Source organism: Accipiter gentilis, chromosome 10 (genome assembly GCF_929443795.1).
Source record: "Accipiter gentilis chromosome 10, bAccGen1.1, whole genome shotgun sequence".
Classification (NCBI taxonomy): Eukaryota; Metazoa; Chordata; class Aves; order Accipitriformes; family Accipitridae; genus Astur; species Astur gentilis.
Window position 1 is genome coordinate 2794324 of NC_064889.1, and position 18907 is coordinate 2813230.

General features: G+C 41.0%; 1 protein-coding gene across 3 annotated transcripts in view; it reads left to right on the forward strand.

The window, feature by feature from the left end:
• Positions 1 to 18907, forward strand: part of ARIH1 (ariadne RBR E3 ubiquitin protein ligase 1) — a 62294-nt gene that overhangs the window by 33767 nt on the left and 9620 nt on the right. For 2 of the 3 annotated variants that reach the window (XM_049812372.1, XM_049812373.1), the window contains exons 3-9: positions 478 to 622; positions 5922 to 6014; positions 6399 to 6454; positions 10557 to 10623; positions 11809 to 11915; positions 12418 to 12460; positions 13711 to 13782. In XM_049812372.1, coding sequence (XP_049668329.1) covers positions 478 to 622; positions 5922 to 6014; positions 6399 to 6454; positions 10557 to 10623; positions 11809 to 11915; positions 12418 to 12460; positions 13711 to 13782 — 583 coding nt within the window. The remainder of the gene's footprint in view (positions 1 to 477; positions 623 to 5921; positions 6015 to 6398; positions 6455 to 10556; positions 10624 to 11808; positions 11916 to 12417; positions 12461 to 13710; positions 13783 to 18907) is intronic. The other variant, XM_049812374.1, reaches the window with a different exon arrangement.

An 18907-nucleotide genomic window follows, 5' to 3' on the forward strand; every position in this document is an offset into this window, starting at 1 on the left:
GCTTCCTGCCTCCTCTTTAATGTTTTAGTGATTAGAATATTAGGAAAAAATGGAAGGCTTAAGCTGAAAAGAGAATTGAACTTGGGGACATCTAAGCTGTGCTTTAGGAAGGTATCCTGGTGCCTGGACTGCAAAGTAGGATGTTCTTGCTCTAGTTTCCTGTCTTGGGAGTTTTAATGCAAAGCAATTGCTGTGGAGAATCGTGAATTACTTGAAATGCAGCTGAAGAATTGAAGGTACCTGAATTTTCAGGAGTGTGCAATTCAAGCCAGAATCTCTGAAATTATAGTTGTCTAATATCCACCTCTGTGGTCAGGGCTGTGTTGTGTTATGTTAGTGAAGAGTTTAACAGTAGTGAGCTTGTGAGTTTTTTGAAATACTAAACCCAGCTTTGTACATTTAACTCCCAAGTAGAATTTGAAAAATGACTTGCAGGGAAGGTAGTTAAATTTTCATTCTCTTGTGTATGTTATGCAGGTACTTCGATGGCAACTTGGAGAAGCTCTTTGCAGAGTGTCATGTAATTAATCCAAGTAAAAAGTCTCGAACGCGCCAGATGAACACAAGGTCATCAGCCCAGGATATGCCTTGTCAGATCTGCTATCTGAACTACCCAAACTCGGTGAGTACCTGGCAGCCAAGGTGGTATCTGACCAGTAACTTCACAGACTTTGCTGTCTGAAACATAATATTTTGGGTGCAGAAGTCTGTAAGGACTTCTCCAACAGTACTTTAAAAAAGCCTTTGAAATGAAACTGAGATTTCCAATCTGTAGTATATGCATTAAAAAACAGTATTCAAGTTTGTTTCTTAATGCAGTAAACCTTATGTCTTGTGTGCCGCAGCTGATCCAAGTAATGTGGTAGGGGACCACAGAATTATGTAGTGCTTTATGCGTTCTCTTTAATTCTTACTGTGTGGCTTGACAAACCTCAAATGGTATTAGTTTACTTGGAAATTGGATTGTATTTCAAATTAAATTACTATCCTTTCTACAAAAACCTTTGAGGCTGTTGGGGTCTGGGCAGCAGTGTAGTGAAGTTCTTCAGAAAAAAGCAAACAGTAGATCAAGTGATTGTTACAAAGGTCAGATACCAATTGACGCATGCAGATAAATGATACATGAAAGCAAAAATATATGGAAAGCATGATGGACAAAGGGATTTACTTAAATAGAATGAGAAGACAGGAGAGAGCTTATAAAAGTAGTAGTAAGTAAGGATACAAAACAGTCAAGCTAGAAAGACTAGAATAAAACTGAGTAGGAGTAGACGTAAAAGTTGTGCTGTTCAGAGAACACAACCAATGTGGATATCTTTGGATCTTTATCATGTTTGTGCAATACCTTAATCAGAGAAGATTAGGGTAGAAGTGCTTGCTGGGGCTCTAAATTAGTCTTTTGGTTTGTGGTAAGATAGGTGATGGTGCTTCTTTTTTTGTAGCTGTTGACAAACTAAACTTTCCCATAACCTAATCAGAGGTCCAGGCTTCTGCTGAGTTTTGTACAGGCGAGCAACTTGCTGTGACTTTCCAGGGGCAGGGCCTAATGATGGGAGATCCTGGAAGAAAATGAGATTAGTGGAAAAGCTCAAATACGAGAGTCCATCCGTGGCTTTGCCAAAAGGCAGGGTGCTGACATATGTGAGAATTTCTTCCTTTATTGGAACCTACTGTTTGTGATGGAGCTGTCCTGACCCTTCAAAACACCATAACATCTGCCTGACCTTTAAAGAGCAAAGCAGCCCTTAAGTAAGGCTTCCACTCTTGCTCTGGGTGTGTTTTATGAGCTTGCTTTTCAGCAAGAATGGAAACCATTATGAGCTTTGGGGTTTATGGGTAGCCTTGAATAAAGTACCCTTGCTGCTGTAGCCTGACTGCAGTCCTTTTCCTTGCTCTGGAGCAGGCAGAGCAGAGCAAAGCCCAGTTTCAGGCTTCTGAGATTCTCAGTGTTAAAATTACTATTGCTCTTGAGTCAGTAACCACAAGGCTTCATGCATCTCCTTTTAAGCCTTGTGTGCGCTGACTTCCTTTTTAGAGAATAGCTGCAAAGGAGAATTTTTGCTTGGTTTGCATGAAGAGGTGCTTTGAAAAAGGAAGACAAGCTTGAGAAATTTGTTTGGCTGTCTACCTTATGCTAAAATCCTGTTGTTTAATCACTGCAGACTTTCCATGTTAGGTAGTAAGGATATAATTTTGATTTTAGGCTATGCAATATTTTAAATGAAAATAGGAGAAAGACTGAGGGGGAAAAACGGGAGGAGACATCTTTAGCATCTTAATGTCCATCTCCAGAAAAGGTCCTCTTGGAAACTTCAAATATAGATTTTGTTTCTTAATATATTGTTATCCCCTTTTTAAGGTAGTTGCTGTGCTGGGTGGGAACGATATGCCCAGGATACACAACCGACAGATCTTTTCCTCCGGCTGGCTGGGGGTACCTGCGCTGTCTGGGAAGCACCTTTCTGGCTACTGGAAAGAACTGAACAAAGCACACTAATGCTTCTTGGCGTTGTAGTTTGAATAGCATGTTAAAAATAGTAGTGGCCCAGTCTTAGCTGAAGCAGTGAGATGTTGCAAGTGAGCAGAGGTGTGTCTATATTGTTGCTGTTTGATCAAGTCAAGAGACAACAGTGGGGAACCTCTGTTTCTTTGCCATGCATAAAAGTAGCAGCATATAGGAAAACTAGTATTTATTATTTCTTCTGTAAAATGCTGTAGTGTTTCTGTGTGTAAAGTAAGCCATCTGGTTTGAAATATGTTTTGAAGCTGTTTTGGTCAATGTGAATTATAAATTCTAGGCTAAGTTATGTTCAATACCTAACCTAAAATCTCAGCTTTTAAAGCCTCTTGCAATGGTCAGCTTTTACTTTGTTTTTCCCCCCACAGAAAAAGTTGTATATTTTTGTTTTTTTTCTGAGAGCCCCTTCCAGCCTATGGAAAGCTGAGAGTTTGGAGTTATACCCGTTAGGAAATTTTACGATGTACAGCTATTACAGGAATGTAAGAGTCTTGAATATTCACCCTCTCGTGTGGTCATTGCAGGTGGTATTTGTCTGCCTTTTAAAGCATGTGTGAAGGAAATATGAAGTCTTTATAGCTCTTTAGTCATCGCCAAAGAACTGCGATTTGAGGTTTTGGGAAGCACCTGCAAAACAAGGCATTTGATGCTCTCATGGCAGCCTGCACCCTGATGGTGTAAAAACTTAAGGGAGATATTTTAGTCCCTCTGTGTCCCCATGAACCAGTGTCAAGTCACAATAGTTATTTCAGGCGAAACCCTTATTGGTGAAGACAGGAATTGAGAGGGTTGTGGCTTTGCCTACCCCCTCTCTTGCATCTCACCCTTCAGGTTCCCTTGGAGGGCAAGGCTGCTGGGGTGGGGGCGTTTGGGGAATGTCATGCTGTTGTGCAAACTGTGTGTTTGTTCTAAGGACGCACAGACAACTTAGTCTGTCGGTGCTATCATTACTGAAGTAAAGAAAGCCTGAGTAAGGCTGTCATGGTAAACACATATTGGAGCAGCTGATCCCTTCTTTGATCAGTTTGATGCTACCAGAAGAGCAGGGACAGGTATCATGTGGCAGCGTGTGGCTGCTAGCACTTGGTTTCGCAAGAAAAGTAGGTGGTGAGTATAGGTAGGGTGAAAGTAGAGCTGTCCCCTGTGATAAAGTACTGTTTCAGAAGTCACTGTTACTCGTTGCACTTAATGGTCTTTAGCAAGGGAGCAAGCCTCTTTGCTTGCTCCCTTGACATCTACTGTCAGCTTAGCCAAAAATAATTGGGAACTCCCTCAAAGTAAAGAAATGAGTTGAAAGATACTCTGAATTCCCTGCGGCCTGGGAGGAAGCCTGGTGGCTGCCTTTTATGTGGGCATTTAGCAAATCTTTTTACTGCCTGAAATATCCGAAATGAGTCTTAAATGAAGATGTGTACTTACCTATGTTGTGGAGTGCTTCCTTGAGTGTGCTTCCTGTGGAATATTTAGGTTCAGGGGATGATTCCCTTGTCTGTGCTTGCTTCCCATCACATGTGGAGAAGCCATAATTCTGGGAGAAGTCATTGCTGTCTTCAGGCTGGTTGTGTGCTGTTGGCATCCCAAAGGTTACCAGACGTTGGGGCTTTTCTACCATAACCTTGCACCTCCAAGGGACATCACTTGGCCACAGCAGTATCTGTGGAGCATCAGATACCTTGTTAGGTGGCTTAGTAATGGTTCAAAAATTGGAAGGTTTTTTTTTTTTCAGTCTTGGAGTTGGTGTACCTGTGCACCCCATAGCTGTCAACCTCCTCTCTCCTTGAGCTGAGCTGCTGACAGGATGCACCACTCTGATTTTTTTTTTTGTGTGTCTTGTTTTTTTGTTCTAAAGAAAACAAAGGTTTGGGTGGCTATCTCTATTTTTACCTGGAACAGATTCAAATGCTCAGCTCACTTCTCGCTGACTGGTCAGGTCAGATTTAACTGCTTTGCTGCTCCTGGTAAGTGCTCTCTGGCAGGTTGTGGGAACTGCAGGCAGAGTCAAGCCTACTGGCTGCAGCATCGCAGCGTGTTTCCAAGTCTCAGGTTCAAACCTGTGCCTCCATTGATGGCAGGAGTGCCAGACGAGTGTGAATCACAAAATGGTAAGGCCGTGGGAAGAACGTGCTAACAAGCACCTTCCCTGTGCAATCCGAGTGCTGTAGCGTCAAAAGATGAACGTAACCTAGCTAGTACGCCAGTGTCGGATGAACAAAATGGGTGATGTGGTGGCTGTAATCTTGAGGGGTTTTGGAAGAACGTTGTTTTCTTAAAATGGACTCTCTCCTTTTCTTAATTACCAGCATTCTGTTGCTGTTTTAGGCTGTTCGGCAGAGGATACCAGGTTTCTTTCGTTTGTGGAGTTTCATACAAGTTGATGGTATCTCAGGGTGGAGCTCTTGTTTTATCTTATTGGCTGAGAATAAGATGGCTTGAAAAGACAAGCCATCAAATAGTAACCTCCACAGTGGTATGAGTGAACTGTTTTAAACATAGATTGTCCTTGCCCAGGCTCTGGGTAGAAAGTAACTTTAAGATGTCCTGAGAAAAGTAACTTAATTTCAGCCTTTCCCCAGCAGTGTTTGCTTTTCCACCCCTTGTAACCATTCAGTCCCAGATGGTATCTTGACATACTCTGTGTAGATGATGCATACACAGATGAAGTCGTCCTTGTTGCTGTCTGCAACAGCTAATTATTATTGAATTTTATTTAGTAATTTACACCTGCCAATTAGGATCCTTAGTGTCTTCATCTGATGAGCATCTGGGTTTTAGGGGAAGTTTACCAAGCAAGTTGGCAAACTTTATGCATACGCATTAAAAGCATAAATGCACACAATTCTTTCTATTTCTGTTGTTAGTGCTCACCCAGTAATGCAGACTCCTCGCTGATCGCTTAATGTTTGCTATACAAGAGGGAGCTAAATTAGTGCCTGTGCATAGCTGGTGTGCATATTCTGGGACTTCTGGGCAGCACCCACATGTGGAAGCAAGCCAAGTAGGAAAATAGGAGGAAAGAAGACTCCATAGCATCTTATAACTGTGACCTGTTTGGTGGTGTCGCATTTATTTTATTCGTTTGCATGAGTAAAACAGGGGAGAGCCATGCTATGCTCTCTATACACTCCTAAAACAAGGATCAATTTAAATAGGCAGGCAGGATGGAAACATCAGCCACACCTTTCCTTGCTGCTAGGCATGGGGATTAAAACCTGTCTTTGAAGGCATGACTAAAGCTGCATTGGCAATGTTCTGTAGTGGTGATGATGCAAAATAAATAGTAGCGTCTCAGGTTTGGTGTGGGGGATGAGAGATGGATAAGCTGTACAGCACCAAGAGGGGCGAAATGATTGAGTGAATCCATGTGATAAAATGATCCAATGTCTTGTGTTCTTTGTCATTGCAGTACTTTACTGGCCTAGAGTGTGGACACAAGTTCTGTATGCAATGCTGGAGTGAATATTTAACTACCAAAATAATGGAGGAAGGCATGGGACAGGTAAAATGTCAACTCACCTACCTTGTGACTTATTTCTGGAAATTCTGTGTGTTGGAGAGGGTGGGGAAAGAAAGGCAAGAATTCTTCCCCGCTAAAGTTTAAAAAACCCAAAAGAACAACAAAGAAAACCCAAGCCCTGAAGCTTTGAGGACTGCAGTCTTTGCCATGGGTGAAGCTGGAGGGAACTACATGGAGTTAGTGCAGGCATCTTCGCTCTGAGTGGGAGGAATCATGCTGTGTACAGTGGCACATCTGGGATGTGATTACAGAGCCAGTTACTATTTTTGCTATGGATTTTAATGAAGTCTGTTGCCTTGGAATTCTTTGTGATGCAAAAAATAGGATAAATACTGTTCCTTTTATGAACTTTTTGGTTTTTTCCAGACCATTTCATGCCCTGCTCATGGCTGTGATATCTTAGTCGATGACAATACAGTTATGTAAGTATGATGAGTTGCTACCTCTTGGCTTTCCTCTCTTTTTCCATTTTGTTACTCATGTGCTATCCAAATATACTGGCTTATAAAAAAACCCAACTGTATAGAGGCTTTAAGGCAGCAGAGAGGTTGGTCTTGAACTGTCTATGTTAATACCAGTATGTCTCTTGACTTCCTGTTTAGCTCTGAAAAACCCGTGCCACAGTACTTGGAGGAAAGACTCCTTGACCAAATTGGTCAGCATGACATCAGAATAAACACCAGGCAGTCTTTCCAAACCCTGTTTAACTGCTCTGTGCAATTTGTTTCCTTTGATTTATGTAGGAATTTGGGACTACCTACCTAGGTCAACCCACTGGTTCACCAAGTCCCTATAGCTATAGTTAATATGTGAGTCAGAGGAAAGAAGTCCTGTGTACAGTCTGATGTAGGGTGTGTTTTTATGCCCTCTGATAGAAAGCATTTGACCCTCAAACATAAGATTTGATTAAGATGGTATGTTAGTCTGTGTCACTTTGCTTATTAAGTTGTCCAGCTGTAGGATGACTGCTTGTACATGGTGAAGCAGTGAATTCCAAGAGCTTCCTTCTCTTTTATATCGGGTGATGTTATTGCATGAGTAATATCCTTCATAATTCTGAACCTTGATTAAGTTAATTTTAATTCTTCATGCTAAAAAGCGTCTAAATAGAAGCTTATTCTGTTACCTTATTCCTTCCTTCCTGGAGTCTGACTCACTCATTGATATTAATTTGCTGGTTTTTATATCAATTGCTTTCAGACTAGTGATTTCCCATATCCCTCTGCATTAGTGGCTCTATGTTAGTCATGAAGTGTAGGCTGGATAGAAGTGGAAGTAGCTGAAATGTTTTCATGCCCTGTTGAGGAGTGGTTTGTAGAGTTCGGTGGGTGGAAACTGAACTGTAGTTGGCATAGTATCTTGAGTGACTTGATTGAGATTTTTGTTTACTGGAGTCTGAACCCAACTTCTGGTGTCGTACACTCTCAGCAGGAAATTTCTTGAGTGTTTTCTTGATTGAGCAGTTTGAATAAGCTGTTCAAATAGTGCCTGTAAAGTAGACTAGCTGAATTTGTTGGAGGCTGTGGTGGTAGCAGTAGCAAGGAAAGGATGGAAGAAGAGAGCAGCAGCGCTGGCTTTTGTTGTTATGGCTTCTGTTGCTATTGCTTGATATTAGTAGTAGGTCTGACTATCCTTATGTTTCGCTTCATGGCTTTTATAGCACAGAAAACCATGACACTTGGGTGAATCTGCTCAGTCTTCAACTCACACCATGTGCTGTGGGATTCCTTCTTGCCTAGAAACGGCAGAGAGATCTGGGGCCTATGATAGTAAAATAGTATTTAGTTGGTAAAGCAAACAAGTTCCCTTTTGTCTTAAGTAAAACTACAAATGTTTTGTGGAGGTAAAAATCCACCTTTCCTTAATCTTACAGGGAACACTTGGAATGTCTGGGGGAAGGAGGTGCTTTTTTTGGCAAAAGCTTAATTCTTTCCTTTAAAAGCAAAGATGGACAACTGTGGCAATCTTATGTGTGGCAATCTTACGAAATGGCATGAATAAAAATGTAAGCAATCCCAACTGGAATCTGCACCCCCTCCCATGTCCTTAATTATTCTCTTTTTAGGTCTTTTCATTTTTACAAAGTCTTCAGTTCCAGGTTTCCAAGCTACAGGACCCTAAGATTAGTATGCAATGTACAGAGACATAAGCTTCTTTATCCATCAGAAAATCAAAGTAGATAGGCCAAGTTATTAATTTGCTCCCTTCTCAGTACTTGCCCTCCGCAAGGCAGTACATCTCAGAGTTGAATTATCTCCATACGAGTCCAAACTTGGCCATTCAGATGACCTTCCTGGATTTGTGAGTATTTAGCTAGCTTATTGTCCATTTTCCATGTTACTGTTGAGCTTAAGTAGAAAGGTTGAAGGGAGGGTCCCTTTCAGTTCTTTCAAGACCTTCAAACTGGCTGAAGGTAATCTGTTTCTATCCCCTGTTCACCCTTGCTAATGCTGCTGGTAATTGCTTTAACCTACATGCAAAGTTGTTGATTTCATTAATAAGCAAGGCAGACTGCCTTTGTTACTAGCGTGTCTAATGGCTGCTGCTCGTGGGTGGCAGCAGTCGGGTAGTAGCCTCTGAAAATCAATGCACTCGGTGGGAATGGATGGATTTTGGGTTCTGATATGGAAGTCATATGGAGTGCTGCCTCATTTTTAATCTTCCTTTGCATAGTTGCAAATACCACTGCTGCTGCTGCATCATGTCACGAGGTAGTAAGGTCTTGAAGTAATTCCTGTGGGAGGGTGTTTGACCTCTCAAATGATGTGCATTTTTTTTTTGCTAATTCCACTGATTGGTGCCTTTGAGGAGTTTGTATTATCAAAATGGAATAAAAATGTAAATTTCTGGTCTGACAAAGGATTGCTGCCATTTTTGTGTGAGTTTTTGAGATTGTGTAGTTCTGAACTGAGCTGCCAGAAGAGATCAAGGGTTAAGGGTTTTTTTGCAAGCAGTTTGCGTTTCCAACCTGGCTTCTTTGGTGAGGTTCCTTCTTTTACAGCTTGGCTCAACGTACCCCAAGGTATGGTGTGTGGGAACTGGGAATGGGTTTCATCTCTTGATTTGTCTAGTTTCATTTATTGTCAAAAGACAATAATGTTCAGAGCAAAGTTCTTGAAGGTCTTGACCTGAGCCATGCTGTGGAAGTGCTGTTGAACCTGGAGCAGGTGAGGTTGCTAACATGGAGTGATCATAGGCAGTTTGGTAAGCAAAAACGAGCAGATTGCGTATTCTGTGTGCTCTGGTTAGTTATGGCATTATTCTTTATTTAAATTCCAGTTCCTGATACGTAATACAATAAATTTTTTGAAGTGACATTGATTATGTCTAGAAGCCTAGGTATGGAGTAGAAGTGAAATTTATAATTCATGTTATAAGTTCAAATTGTTTTTTCATTCTTCAGTAAGTTTGACTCCAAAATTACAGGCTTGCCATGGACATGGGCCTGATGAGATGCTTTGTCAGCTGATTTGTTTTATTTTTGCACTGGGAAGTTGGCTGCCCCGTACTATGTTTATGTAATAACCAGCATGTTGTTTGGTGAGGAGCTCCCCAGACTGCTAAGGGCTAGGATTTATGCAACATCACATCGTCACATGCGCTGTTCTTTAATGAATGTTGGCATGATAACATGCAGGAGTACGCTTGATTTTGGCTGCACCCTGAAATGAATACTCTATTAATTTCAATTTTTATATGTGATATGGCCTGTATAAAGCTGTATTCCACAGTATGATTTTAAACAGAAATACTGCAAAGTGGGTATTAGTCCATCTTTATATTTATGCAGAAGACACTTCAGTCATAACTGGAAGACTTATATAAAAGTGCTCACCAATACATAATTTAATTATTTTGAATGTACCTAGGCTGGACAGCCTACAAATGCCAGCTGGGTTGGTGAGTGCAGGAGAAAAGTGGTAACCATGATTTAAAGGATTCCAATCTGTCTAGTTTTATTCGGCTCTCCCACTTCCGAGCTGACTTAGTTGATGTTGTGTACACCCTCTATGATGTTGAATTTAAATCAGCTTTGGTTTTGTGGTAAATAGATTAAAACAATGTTAACTTTTAAACTGAAGCTGTAGCATTCCACTGAAACCCAGATAGCATTAGGTCTACCAAAGTTATTAACTGCACAACAGGTGTTCTGGAGCTTTTTAAAGGGATTTGCCACATGTTTAATGTAAATGAACTAATGAAATTGTTTGTTCTGTTTCTTGGGCTCTTCAGGAAAGTCTTTTTAAGTAAAAGTCCCCACACCAAGAGGTTCAGTTCTTTTGAACTGCATGAGCTTTCTCTATGATTCTGAAGCTAATATTATAAGTTAAATACAGTATTTGTGGTTTTCATAATAATATAATAAATGATCTAACAAATAAATAGAGGACAGGTAAATACAAAAAAGTACCTGCAAGTGTAGGAGGAATTGAAACCATTTGTCTGTCTTAACTTACTGGCTATGTATGGAAAAAATGAGCTTTCTACTACAATAATTATTCTGTGTTTCTTCCTTTTCCACAGGCGTCTGATCACAGATTCCAAGGTTAAATTAAAGTACCAGCATTTAATAACCAATAGTTTTGTAGAGGTGAGTTTTTATTTGTAAATTTTAATGGCTTCTACGTTGCTTTTGTCTCACTTATGTACCAAACCAGAGAAGTGAGGTTTGTAGCTGTAGAGCAGGTTTTTTTTTTTTGTATAGTCTCTCATCAAGTGTGGCTACAAGTTAGAGGCTTTGCAGGGGTTATTTTAAAGCCTTTTTAGTTACAGGTATAGCTGTAGGAAAATATTTTTTTTTAAAAAAAGGCACAACAAAAGACATAGAGATATAGCAAGCAGCTGTAAATAGAGAATGCAAGAGTTGTTCAGTCTGTACATTCTGAGGAGCACTTAATGTTTATAGTTCTTGAATGTTACCTGAGATACTTCAGATTGAAAACCAAGAGATGTTGTAGACAAGAACGTGCCTTAAACATTTGCCATTTGAAGTAAAGCTGCAAAATTGCTTTTAGCAAAATACTAATAGCTTTGCAACCTCAAAATCAAAATAAACTTGGAGAGGGGTGCTTTGGAATATTTTTCCACTGTCCCATTTTCCCAGTTGCATGCATTCAGATTCACTGTAAAGCCCAATGTGTAAGTTGTTACTAGGATCAAGCTTTTGCTCCTTGTTTGAAGTGATGTATGCAATGGATTTGGGGTGGGGTGGGTTAGTTGGGTTTTTCTGTTTGTTTGTTTTTAATGCAACACTGGAGCTAAGCACATGCTGCAGACTGAAAGACTGACAAAAGTCTAGCAATGCAGACCCATATCTGGCTCCAGTACAGCAGGAACAGGTGATGAGATGATGTTCAAGGGGTATGAGAAAGCGGTGCTTGTAAAAACCTAGTGTGCATGGTTTGTGAGCAGTTTCAGAAAGGCTGTTGCAGCGGTGGAACAGAGATGGGAGTAGCAAACAACTTGACATGTTTTTTTCAGTGGAAGGCATCATAGCTTCATATTCAAGTATATTCTCTGAGTGAGCTATGAGGTCAGCAGAAGCCTTTATGCTCCTCATCTTTCATAAGAGGCTATTTGACCCTGAAGAGTTGACTATCATATTCCTGCTTTCTTTCAGTAGAAAGAGAGTAAGTGCTTAGATTGAGGAGACAGCTCTCTTATTGCAGAGGAAGGAGTGTGACCGAAGGTCATGGTTGAAAGGATGAAAAAGGGATGAAGGGCATGTAGCGTCCTTGTGCAGCATCCTTTTTCTATTTTTTTTTTCATTTCATAGTGTAATCGACTGTTAAAATGGTGTCCTGCCCCAGATTGCCACCACGTTGTTAAAGTCCAATATCCTGATGCTAAACCCGTTCGCTGCAAATGTGGACGTCAGTTTTGGTAAGAAAAATCAAGTAAAAGACGTTGATATTGCTTTTTACTTACTACCTTGAAAGTGTATTGGTATGTATTCTGTAAGTATTTATGAATGTGGTTTAGATGGTGGGAGAAGCATGAGGTGGGCTTCAAATGGTAAGCCAGCATTAGGTACAGCTGGTTGAAAAGCCCATCACTATGTAGTTGTTGCTCTCTGTGTCTTGGGCCTCCTTTGACATAGAGACAGATCCAGGTTGTGCTGAGAGATGAGTGGTATTGAGATTAGGTGAGGTTCTTGACTGCAGGCACTGTAGAGAATCAAAATGTGTGGAGATAATATACTGCTCATAGAGATATATACTGCATTGAGTGATTTGATTGGGAGATCTTTTGACATCTGTAATGTTTCCTTAGGACTGGCTTTGGTCTTTCAGCAGAACAACCCAGAAGAAAACTTCCACAGTGTTCACGTAGTTAAACAATCCTCTCCCTTATTTGCTTATTTTCCCCTTTCTTTCACTTACAGCTTTAACTGTGGTGAAAACTGGCATGATCCTGTTAAATGCAAGGTGAGCATGTCAAAGATCTTTTCTAAATGCATGACTTTGCACATAATTGACTGAACTTTTTCAAGATGTAGAAATGAAGCACAAGCTTTGTGGCTGTTTGCATCAAGTAGCATAGTAGTTCACCTGTTTAGGTCATACTGTGAGAAGAATTGGTGAAATCATACTGGATACCTTTAGGATGCCTCGAAGTTGGACCTTGTGAAGGAACAGTGCCTCAGCCAGGTGGGCAAATGTCTGAAGGGAGGAAGCTGTTACAGCTGTGACCCTCTGAAGAGGAATGAATGTGCTTCAGGAGTGATGCTTCACTTGACAACAAGCATCCTGTACTAGGTGTTTCTATAGGTGTTTGGTGCTTTGGCAGGCTTGTGATTTGTGGTACTGAAGGAATTAATTTGGTCCTGGGACCTGCTGCTGTTGAGTGAACTCTAGACCATTTTGTGGAGCTACTGAAAGCTGCAATCCAGCCTGGCATCCTGTGGTCTGTGCAGAGCTCACGGACAGCCATGTTTCATGCCTTGGGGACAGAGAAGTCTGTGTTCCTAGTAACAAATGCAAGAAAAGCTTCCTTGGGGAGATGGGAGGGAAAATTCACCAAAGGTTTAGCATGTTTTAGCTGGCCTTTCCAGGCTAGCACATCTAATTATCTAATTAGATATTGTCCAAATAGCTTATTATCTGATGGGGTGCAAGCAGTCTTCTGCTTTTCTTACTTGCATTCATTTGATAAAGCCATGTTCTCAGTAAGGTTTGTTTTTTGTTGTTTTTGTTTGTTTGTTTTTTGTCTTTTTTTGTTGTTTTTTTGTTTTGTTTGGTTTTGGTTTTTGGGGTTTTTTTTGTTTGTTTGTTTTTTAAAAAAAAACAACATAAGGTGAGCATTGCAAGCCTAAGGAAGAACTTGGCTTGATGTAAAGCTAGGCGTCACAGAGGGCCTGACCGCAGTTTTGGCAGATCACTGTTACAACATCCTTATTATTTTAGAGTCCCGTGTGAAGTCTGTGTTGATTGAACTTAAGAACTGCAAACTCATTGCTGAAGTGCTTGTGCTGAGTGATCATGCTCGCTGGATCAGGATGGTGCTGGAGGAAGTGTCTGTAACTAAATTAGTTGTTGTTCACACTGCTTTCCAGCACCAACATTCCCCCCCATATTCCCATGTGGTTGTGTGTACCTTACCTTAATATAAGCAGTTGTCATGGGAAGATTTACAGTTCTTCTATTTAAATGTAACTCTCTTCTTCATTTTCTAACAGTGGTTAAAGAAATGGATTAAGAAGTGTGATGATGACAGTGAAACTTCTAATTGGATTGCAGCAAACACAAAGGTGAGGGTTCGTCTCATAGATTTATCAAATGAAAAGGAGGACAGCCTAATTGCTCTGTACTAGGATTATTTTTTCTGTTGGCATGTCATTAGTTAAGAGCAAGCCTTAAAATCCACAGTGCACTGAAGTACTCTTGTTTGAAGAGCAAATAGGTGTTACTGCCTCAAATCAGGTGAGGTTCTTCAGGTTAAGTGGAGTTTGCTCTTGTAAGAAAGAGTTAATTGGAGACCAAAAGGAAGCTCAAGTTTTAAGTCTTCGGGCTCCTGTCTGGCACTGATGGCTTTCCTAAGCAAGTCTGTGCCTCACTCCCAAGTGTGTGAAACACGTTAATACCACCTGTGGCTTGGTTTGGCTGTGATAATTTACATCTGCCTGTAAATCCCCTGGGTTGGCCTCTTGAGGAGTTGTTCATTTCCGCTGGGCAGGATTCCAGATAGAGACTGGCAGAACAGCTGTTAAGATTTTAGAATGTAAATGTCTTCGTTCTAGCTAGCCCAACTTTGCTGGAAACTTCAGTATTAATTCTGTTTGAGATGAATTAAAACAAAAGTTGGCATGATGGCAAGAAAACAAAAGCAGCAGATGCCATCAGGGGGATTAGGAGCAGATCTGGGTCTCAACTGCTGAGCCAGGAGGGTGGAAGAAGGTGGGGAGGGTGTGAGGAAATGGCTGCTTTGTTTTCTTAGCTCTGTTGTGTAACTGGTTAATGGTATTGTTTGCAGCAGTGGCTGCTTCTTTCTGGGGCTGGCTGTGTGTTTTTCATTGAACTGGAATGTTGCATTATGGTGAAAGCAGAAACACCCATCATGCTCAAATTTACAGTTCAAAACAGGCTGAAATTGTGCAGTCTCGGCTGCTTCTTTCTGTTTTGTGGGCTGAGACTTGTGTGGTCCCTGCTTGGAGGCTGAATGTTGCTCAATAAAGTGAACTTGGCTTTTTTCTGAGGTGGGTGTGTTCAAAGATATATTGTGGCTCAAGAACTGAACCAGATTTGTTCAAACTTTTCTTGGTCTTCAGGTATTGCTTATATTAAACCTGAGGAAGAGTAGCCAAATAGCTTGGAAAGGGCAGAGTGTAAGTACATGCAAAGCAGCTTTTAGCTTTGGGTATCAAATATTTGGGATGTCAGAATGGCCACAGCTCTATTTTGCCTGTGACATAGCCCTTGGGACCCAGATGAGGAGCTGCTGCTGCCCCTCAGGTGTGTGATCTTGGTCATGGCCTTAGGGCTCCCCATCTTCTACCTGCCCCTACCTTGGCATGTGCTGCTAAAGGCCAGGATCTGAGCTCTCCTTGCTGGCTTTTGTTACGATCAAATGTTAAACTTTCCCTTACTGTATTCTGTGCCCATTAAAAAGGCCGAAATGATACACGAGTATTTATTATGTAGATCAAACATGAATTAAGTGCCACTAATGCTGGCTACTGGAAATAGGAAGTTACTTGTCTGTTTTTCAGACAGGAAGATGACTGTTTTTGCAGCTTGCTTGCCCAAAGACTTAAGCATAGACAAAGATTATAAAGTTGGTCCTCCTTTTTTTCCTTTTTCTTTTTTTTTTTTTTTTTTAACCAGCATCTAGACTTTGTCAGGTAGGAGCCATGCTAGTGGTTGGGCTGGTATTTAAAGCATAGCTCAGACTGTCAGAAATAGTATTGAATGGCTGGTGTAAGAAGATTTTTTTTTTGTGGGAAACACCCACACAGAGGATGGTGAGGAGGGGAAACGAGTATGGCCAAGCCATGCTAGCATCAGCCCAGCTTATCTGTTAGTTCCTGTAGTCTGGTGTCAGCAGCAGAAGAGCTGTTGTCCTTGAACATCACAGTCTAAGCTACTTCCTCTAACACTGTACAAGATGCTCCTACAGCAAGGAAATACTTTGGAGCCCAGGCTGTACAGCAGCAACAGGAAGAAAAATAACATCAGGATAATTACACCAGACATTTGAAAAAGCCAACTGTCCTGGAGTCTTATGGTATCTGTATCAATTGAATTAACTGAAGGACAATATTGCAATTCTTCTCTCTCCAAACTGACGCTAGACTCAACTGAGGGGAAGGTTGGCAGGAAATGTAACCCACCCCTCATAATGATCTCTGCCTTCTTGCGGGCAGCAAGATGTGGAAGGTGGTAATTTCACACTGCTATAATGATGAAGCACGAGCAGTGCTGGCTGCTGGAACATGTGCAATCGGAGCTTTGCAGCCTCCGGAGAACTGGATCAGCCCAGCGCCACGGGGCTGCCAGCCACCACCTCTTCTTGCCTGAACTGCCTGCTGGCCCTTGGCCAAAGGCATGGAGAAACCCAAGTGCCTGTCTTAACAGTGGCACAGTCCTGCTGCTGTTCGGAGAGGAACCAGGTAAAATCCTTTCCTGCTGTAGCATGAGGTTGTAGCGATACATTGGGATAGGAATCACACAGTTGGAGTGTGTATACATCCATCCTTACTCTGTCTCTGTACTATTTCTAGCAGGAAAATAGGGCAGTTGTGTTTGTGGAGGGATATCTTGTGCCTTCACAGCTGTTTGCTTCAGTGACTGCAAGTCAGAGCCCAAATTCTGTGTTGAATGTCTTCATTTTGAAGAACCTAGACAGGAATCTGATCAGGTACCATCAGATGCAAAAATCCCCATTTTCAGTGGGGGAAAAACTCTCCAAGTAGTTCAGTTGTTACTATGGTCTCCGTTGCTGTTTCTGGCTTTTGAAAAGTGCTTTCTCAAGTCCTCCAAGTGTGTTGCTGAGCTGCAGTCCTGTCCCACGTGGTCTCCATTCGGGGAAGAAAACTTCCTGTCTTACCAAGATGAAGGTATAAGAGAAAAATACCAGTCCTCCTGGAATGTGGGCTTGAAATCTGGGTAATCCTTTGCAACAGGAGAATGTGAGATGTATTTGTTCCAGCTTGCCCTGGGACACAGAATAGGAAAGGAAAATTAGGCAATTGTTGTATGAGAGAATAGAAAAGTAAAACCCAGCTGAATTGGTTTGTGCTCACAAACTGGAGTTATATGATGCATTTTTTGATGAATTATGTAGAATGGTCTGAATGAAAAAGAGGAGATTTGAGTAGTGAATTCTATGGTTTCCTATATAACTTTTTATTTTGCATTCATTTATTTGCACTTAGGAGACCTGCACTAAAATCTCTCTACTTATACAAAAGGTACAGCCCTTGCAGCAGAGTGTGCTGGAGTAGATGGCCTTTTAGTTAAAATAAGCTACTTTCACATATGAGTTCAGTTTAAATCATTTTAAATTTGAGAGAAGCCAATACAAGTTCTTTATCAAGCCTTTAATTCTCAGTCGTCTTGCGGAGAAGGGTTGAATAGTCAAGGTTTTGCACATTTCTTTCTTTTTCAGTTTGTTGTACAAACTTGGTTCTTAACTCCTTTCTTGAATTAAACTAGGCAGGTTTTAGGTATTTGGTTTGTGTGGCTTTGGGAATAAAGAAACCACATAGATCCATTACTTTTTTTAAGTGGACATTCAAAGGAGTAAGAAATACAGAAAACTTGGGTTTGTGCATTTATGTTGACCTCTTAAGGTGTATCAAGGCTGTCTGAAAGGAGCCTAAAAGAAGGAGGGGAAACCTGTTTCAAACCTGAGTTTCAGTGATGTTAATCTTTCTTCATCTTAAAGTACTAAAGGAAGAAGAACAAAGATGCTAACGGTGCTGGTCTTCACCCAAGGCACTGTTTGGTGGGTTTTTTTTGCATGTGTTGAAGTTAAATTAGTGTTAATGAAAGTTGTTCATCTGATACTAAAAATGACCCTGCCTTACAGCTTTTGGCTCCTGGCATGTCACCATCTCATTATCTTCTGGGCTAGACAGGGCTTGAATGCCTGATGTATAAAACAGGCAGATTTTTCTTCCTCCAAAAAAAGCTATTGGCCATTTTTCTCCTCTAAGTGAGATAAAATGGCACAAACCCAGTTCTGTTCCTTTTCAGGTCACTCTGAACATGTGCTCCCTCTGTACATTCTGGAAGTCCTACATTTGTTCTAACGCATGGAAATTCTGGCGGCTCGCTAGATACTCCCTGGGCACCAGCGTTGAACTTTGGTCTTTCATTTCTCACCAGTGCAGTTTTGTGCCAGAGATGTGAACAGCATCTTTCCTAAGGTGTCAAAGTGCCATCTTTTCCTTCAGATGAGCAAATGTTTAAAATACCCTGCTTTGCTCAATGACTCTAGGTGTTGTCATGGTGTACTGTTTTGTGCTAACGGTAATTAAGTTCAGCATTTTTTTAATTGAAATGCATTAAGAAATCCCTGTGGTGTTTGAAGGTCGTCTTTTTTTCTTTTTTTCTTTTTTTTTTTTTTTTTAAATAGGATGGGTTATAGGTGTAAGGCGTTGCTGTGAACGTGGCTGGGAGGCTGATGTACACCAGTTGCCTCCGGGAGTTCCGGAGAGGACTAATCTGTTTCACCTGCCCTGAAATACAAAATAAATTTCTGTTTAGCCTCCTGTTCATAAAACAGCATCTGAGGTTTATGGTGTTTTATGTACATGCAGCCCTTTACAACAAAATAGTTACTGTTCTCCTTTTGCCAGATTTACCTGGGCTTTTGTTTCAAAGTGCAGCACGTAAGGACAACGCAGACTTGTTTAGAGTGGAACAATGTTAATGAGGTCACCTCTGCATCACGGCATGACGGATAATGTGCAGAATCTACTGGTTTAGTGATTTGATTTGCTGGCTATTATGTTGTTGCGTAGCTGTAATTCTCAATAAGATCTTCCTTCCTATCCTCCTTAATCTATAAATCTCTCGCACTTGCTGCATTGGTGGCTTGTAGTTACTGCTTTTTTCTTTCCGCTGGTGTTCAGCACTTCTTTAGTATGTTTTTCTCACGGCTTTTCCTTAATTTTTAATAATATTCAACTTATACACTTTTACACAACTTCACGGATCTGTATAGTTTACTGTGTAATCTGTCTTCCTTGTGCTTTGCTTGACAGGCATATAAAGGCTTGAAAAGGATGGCATTCTCTGTAATAAAAGGGCTATAATTAGGGTCTTTTTGTTCTAGTTTGCATCACAGGGCTAGAAGCCCTAACCACCGTGCAGTATAGAGGCAGTGAGGAGCTTGGTCTCATCCTCAAAAGACAAGAGAGCAGAATTTTA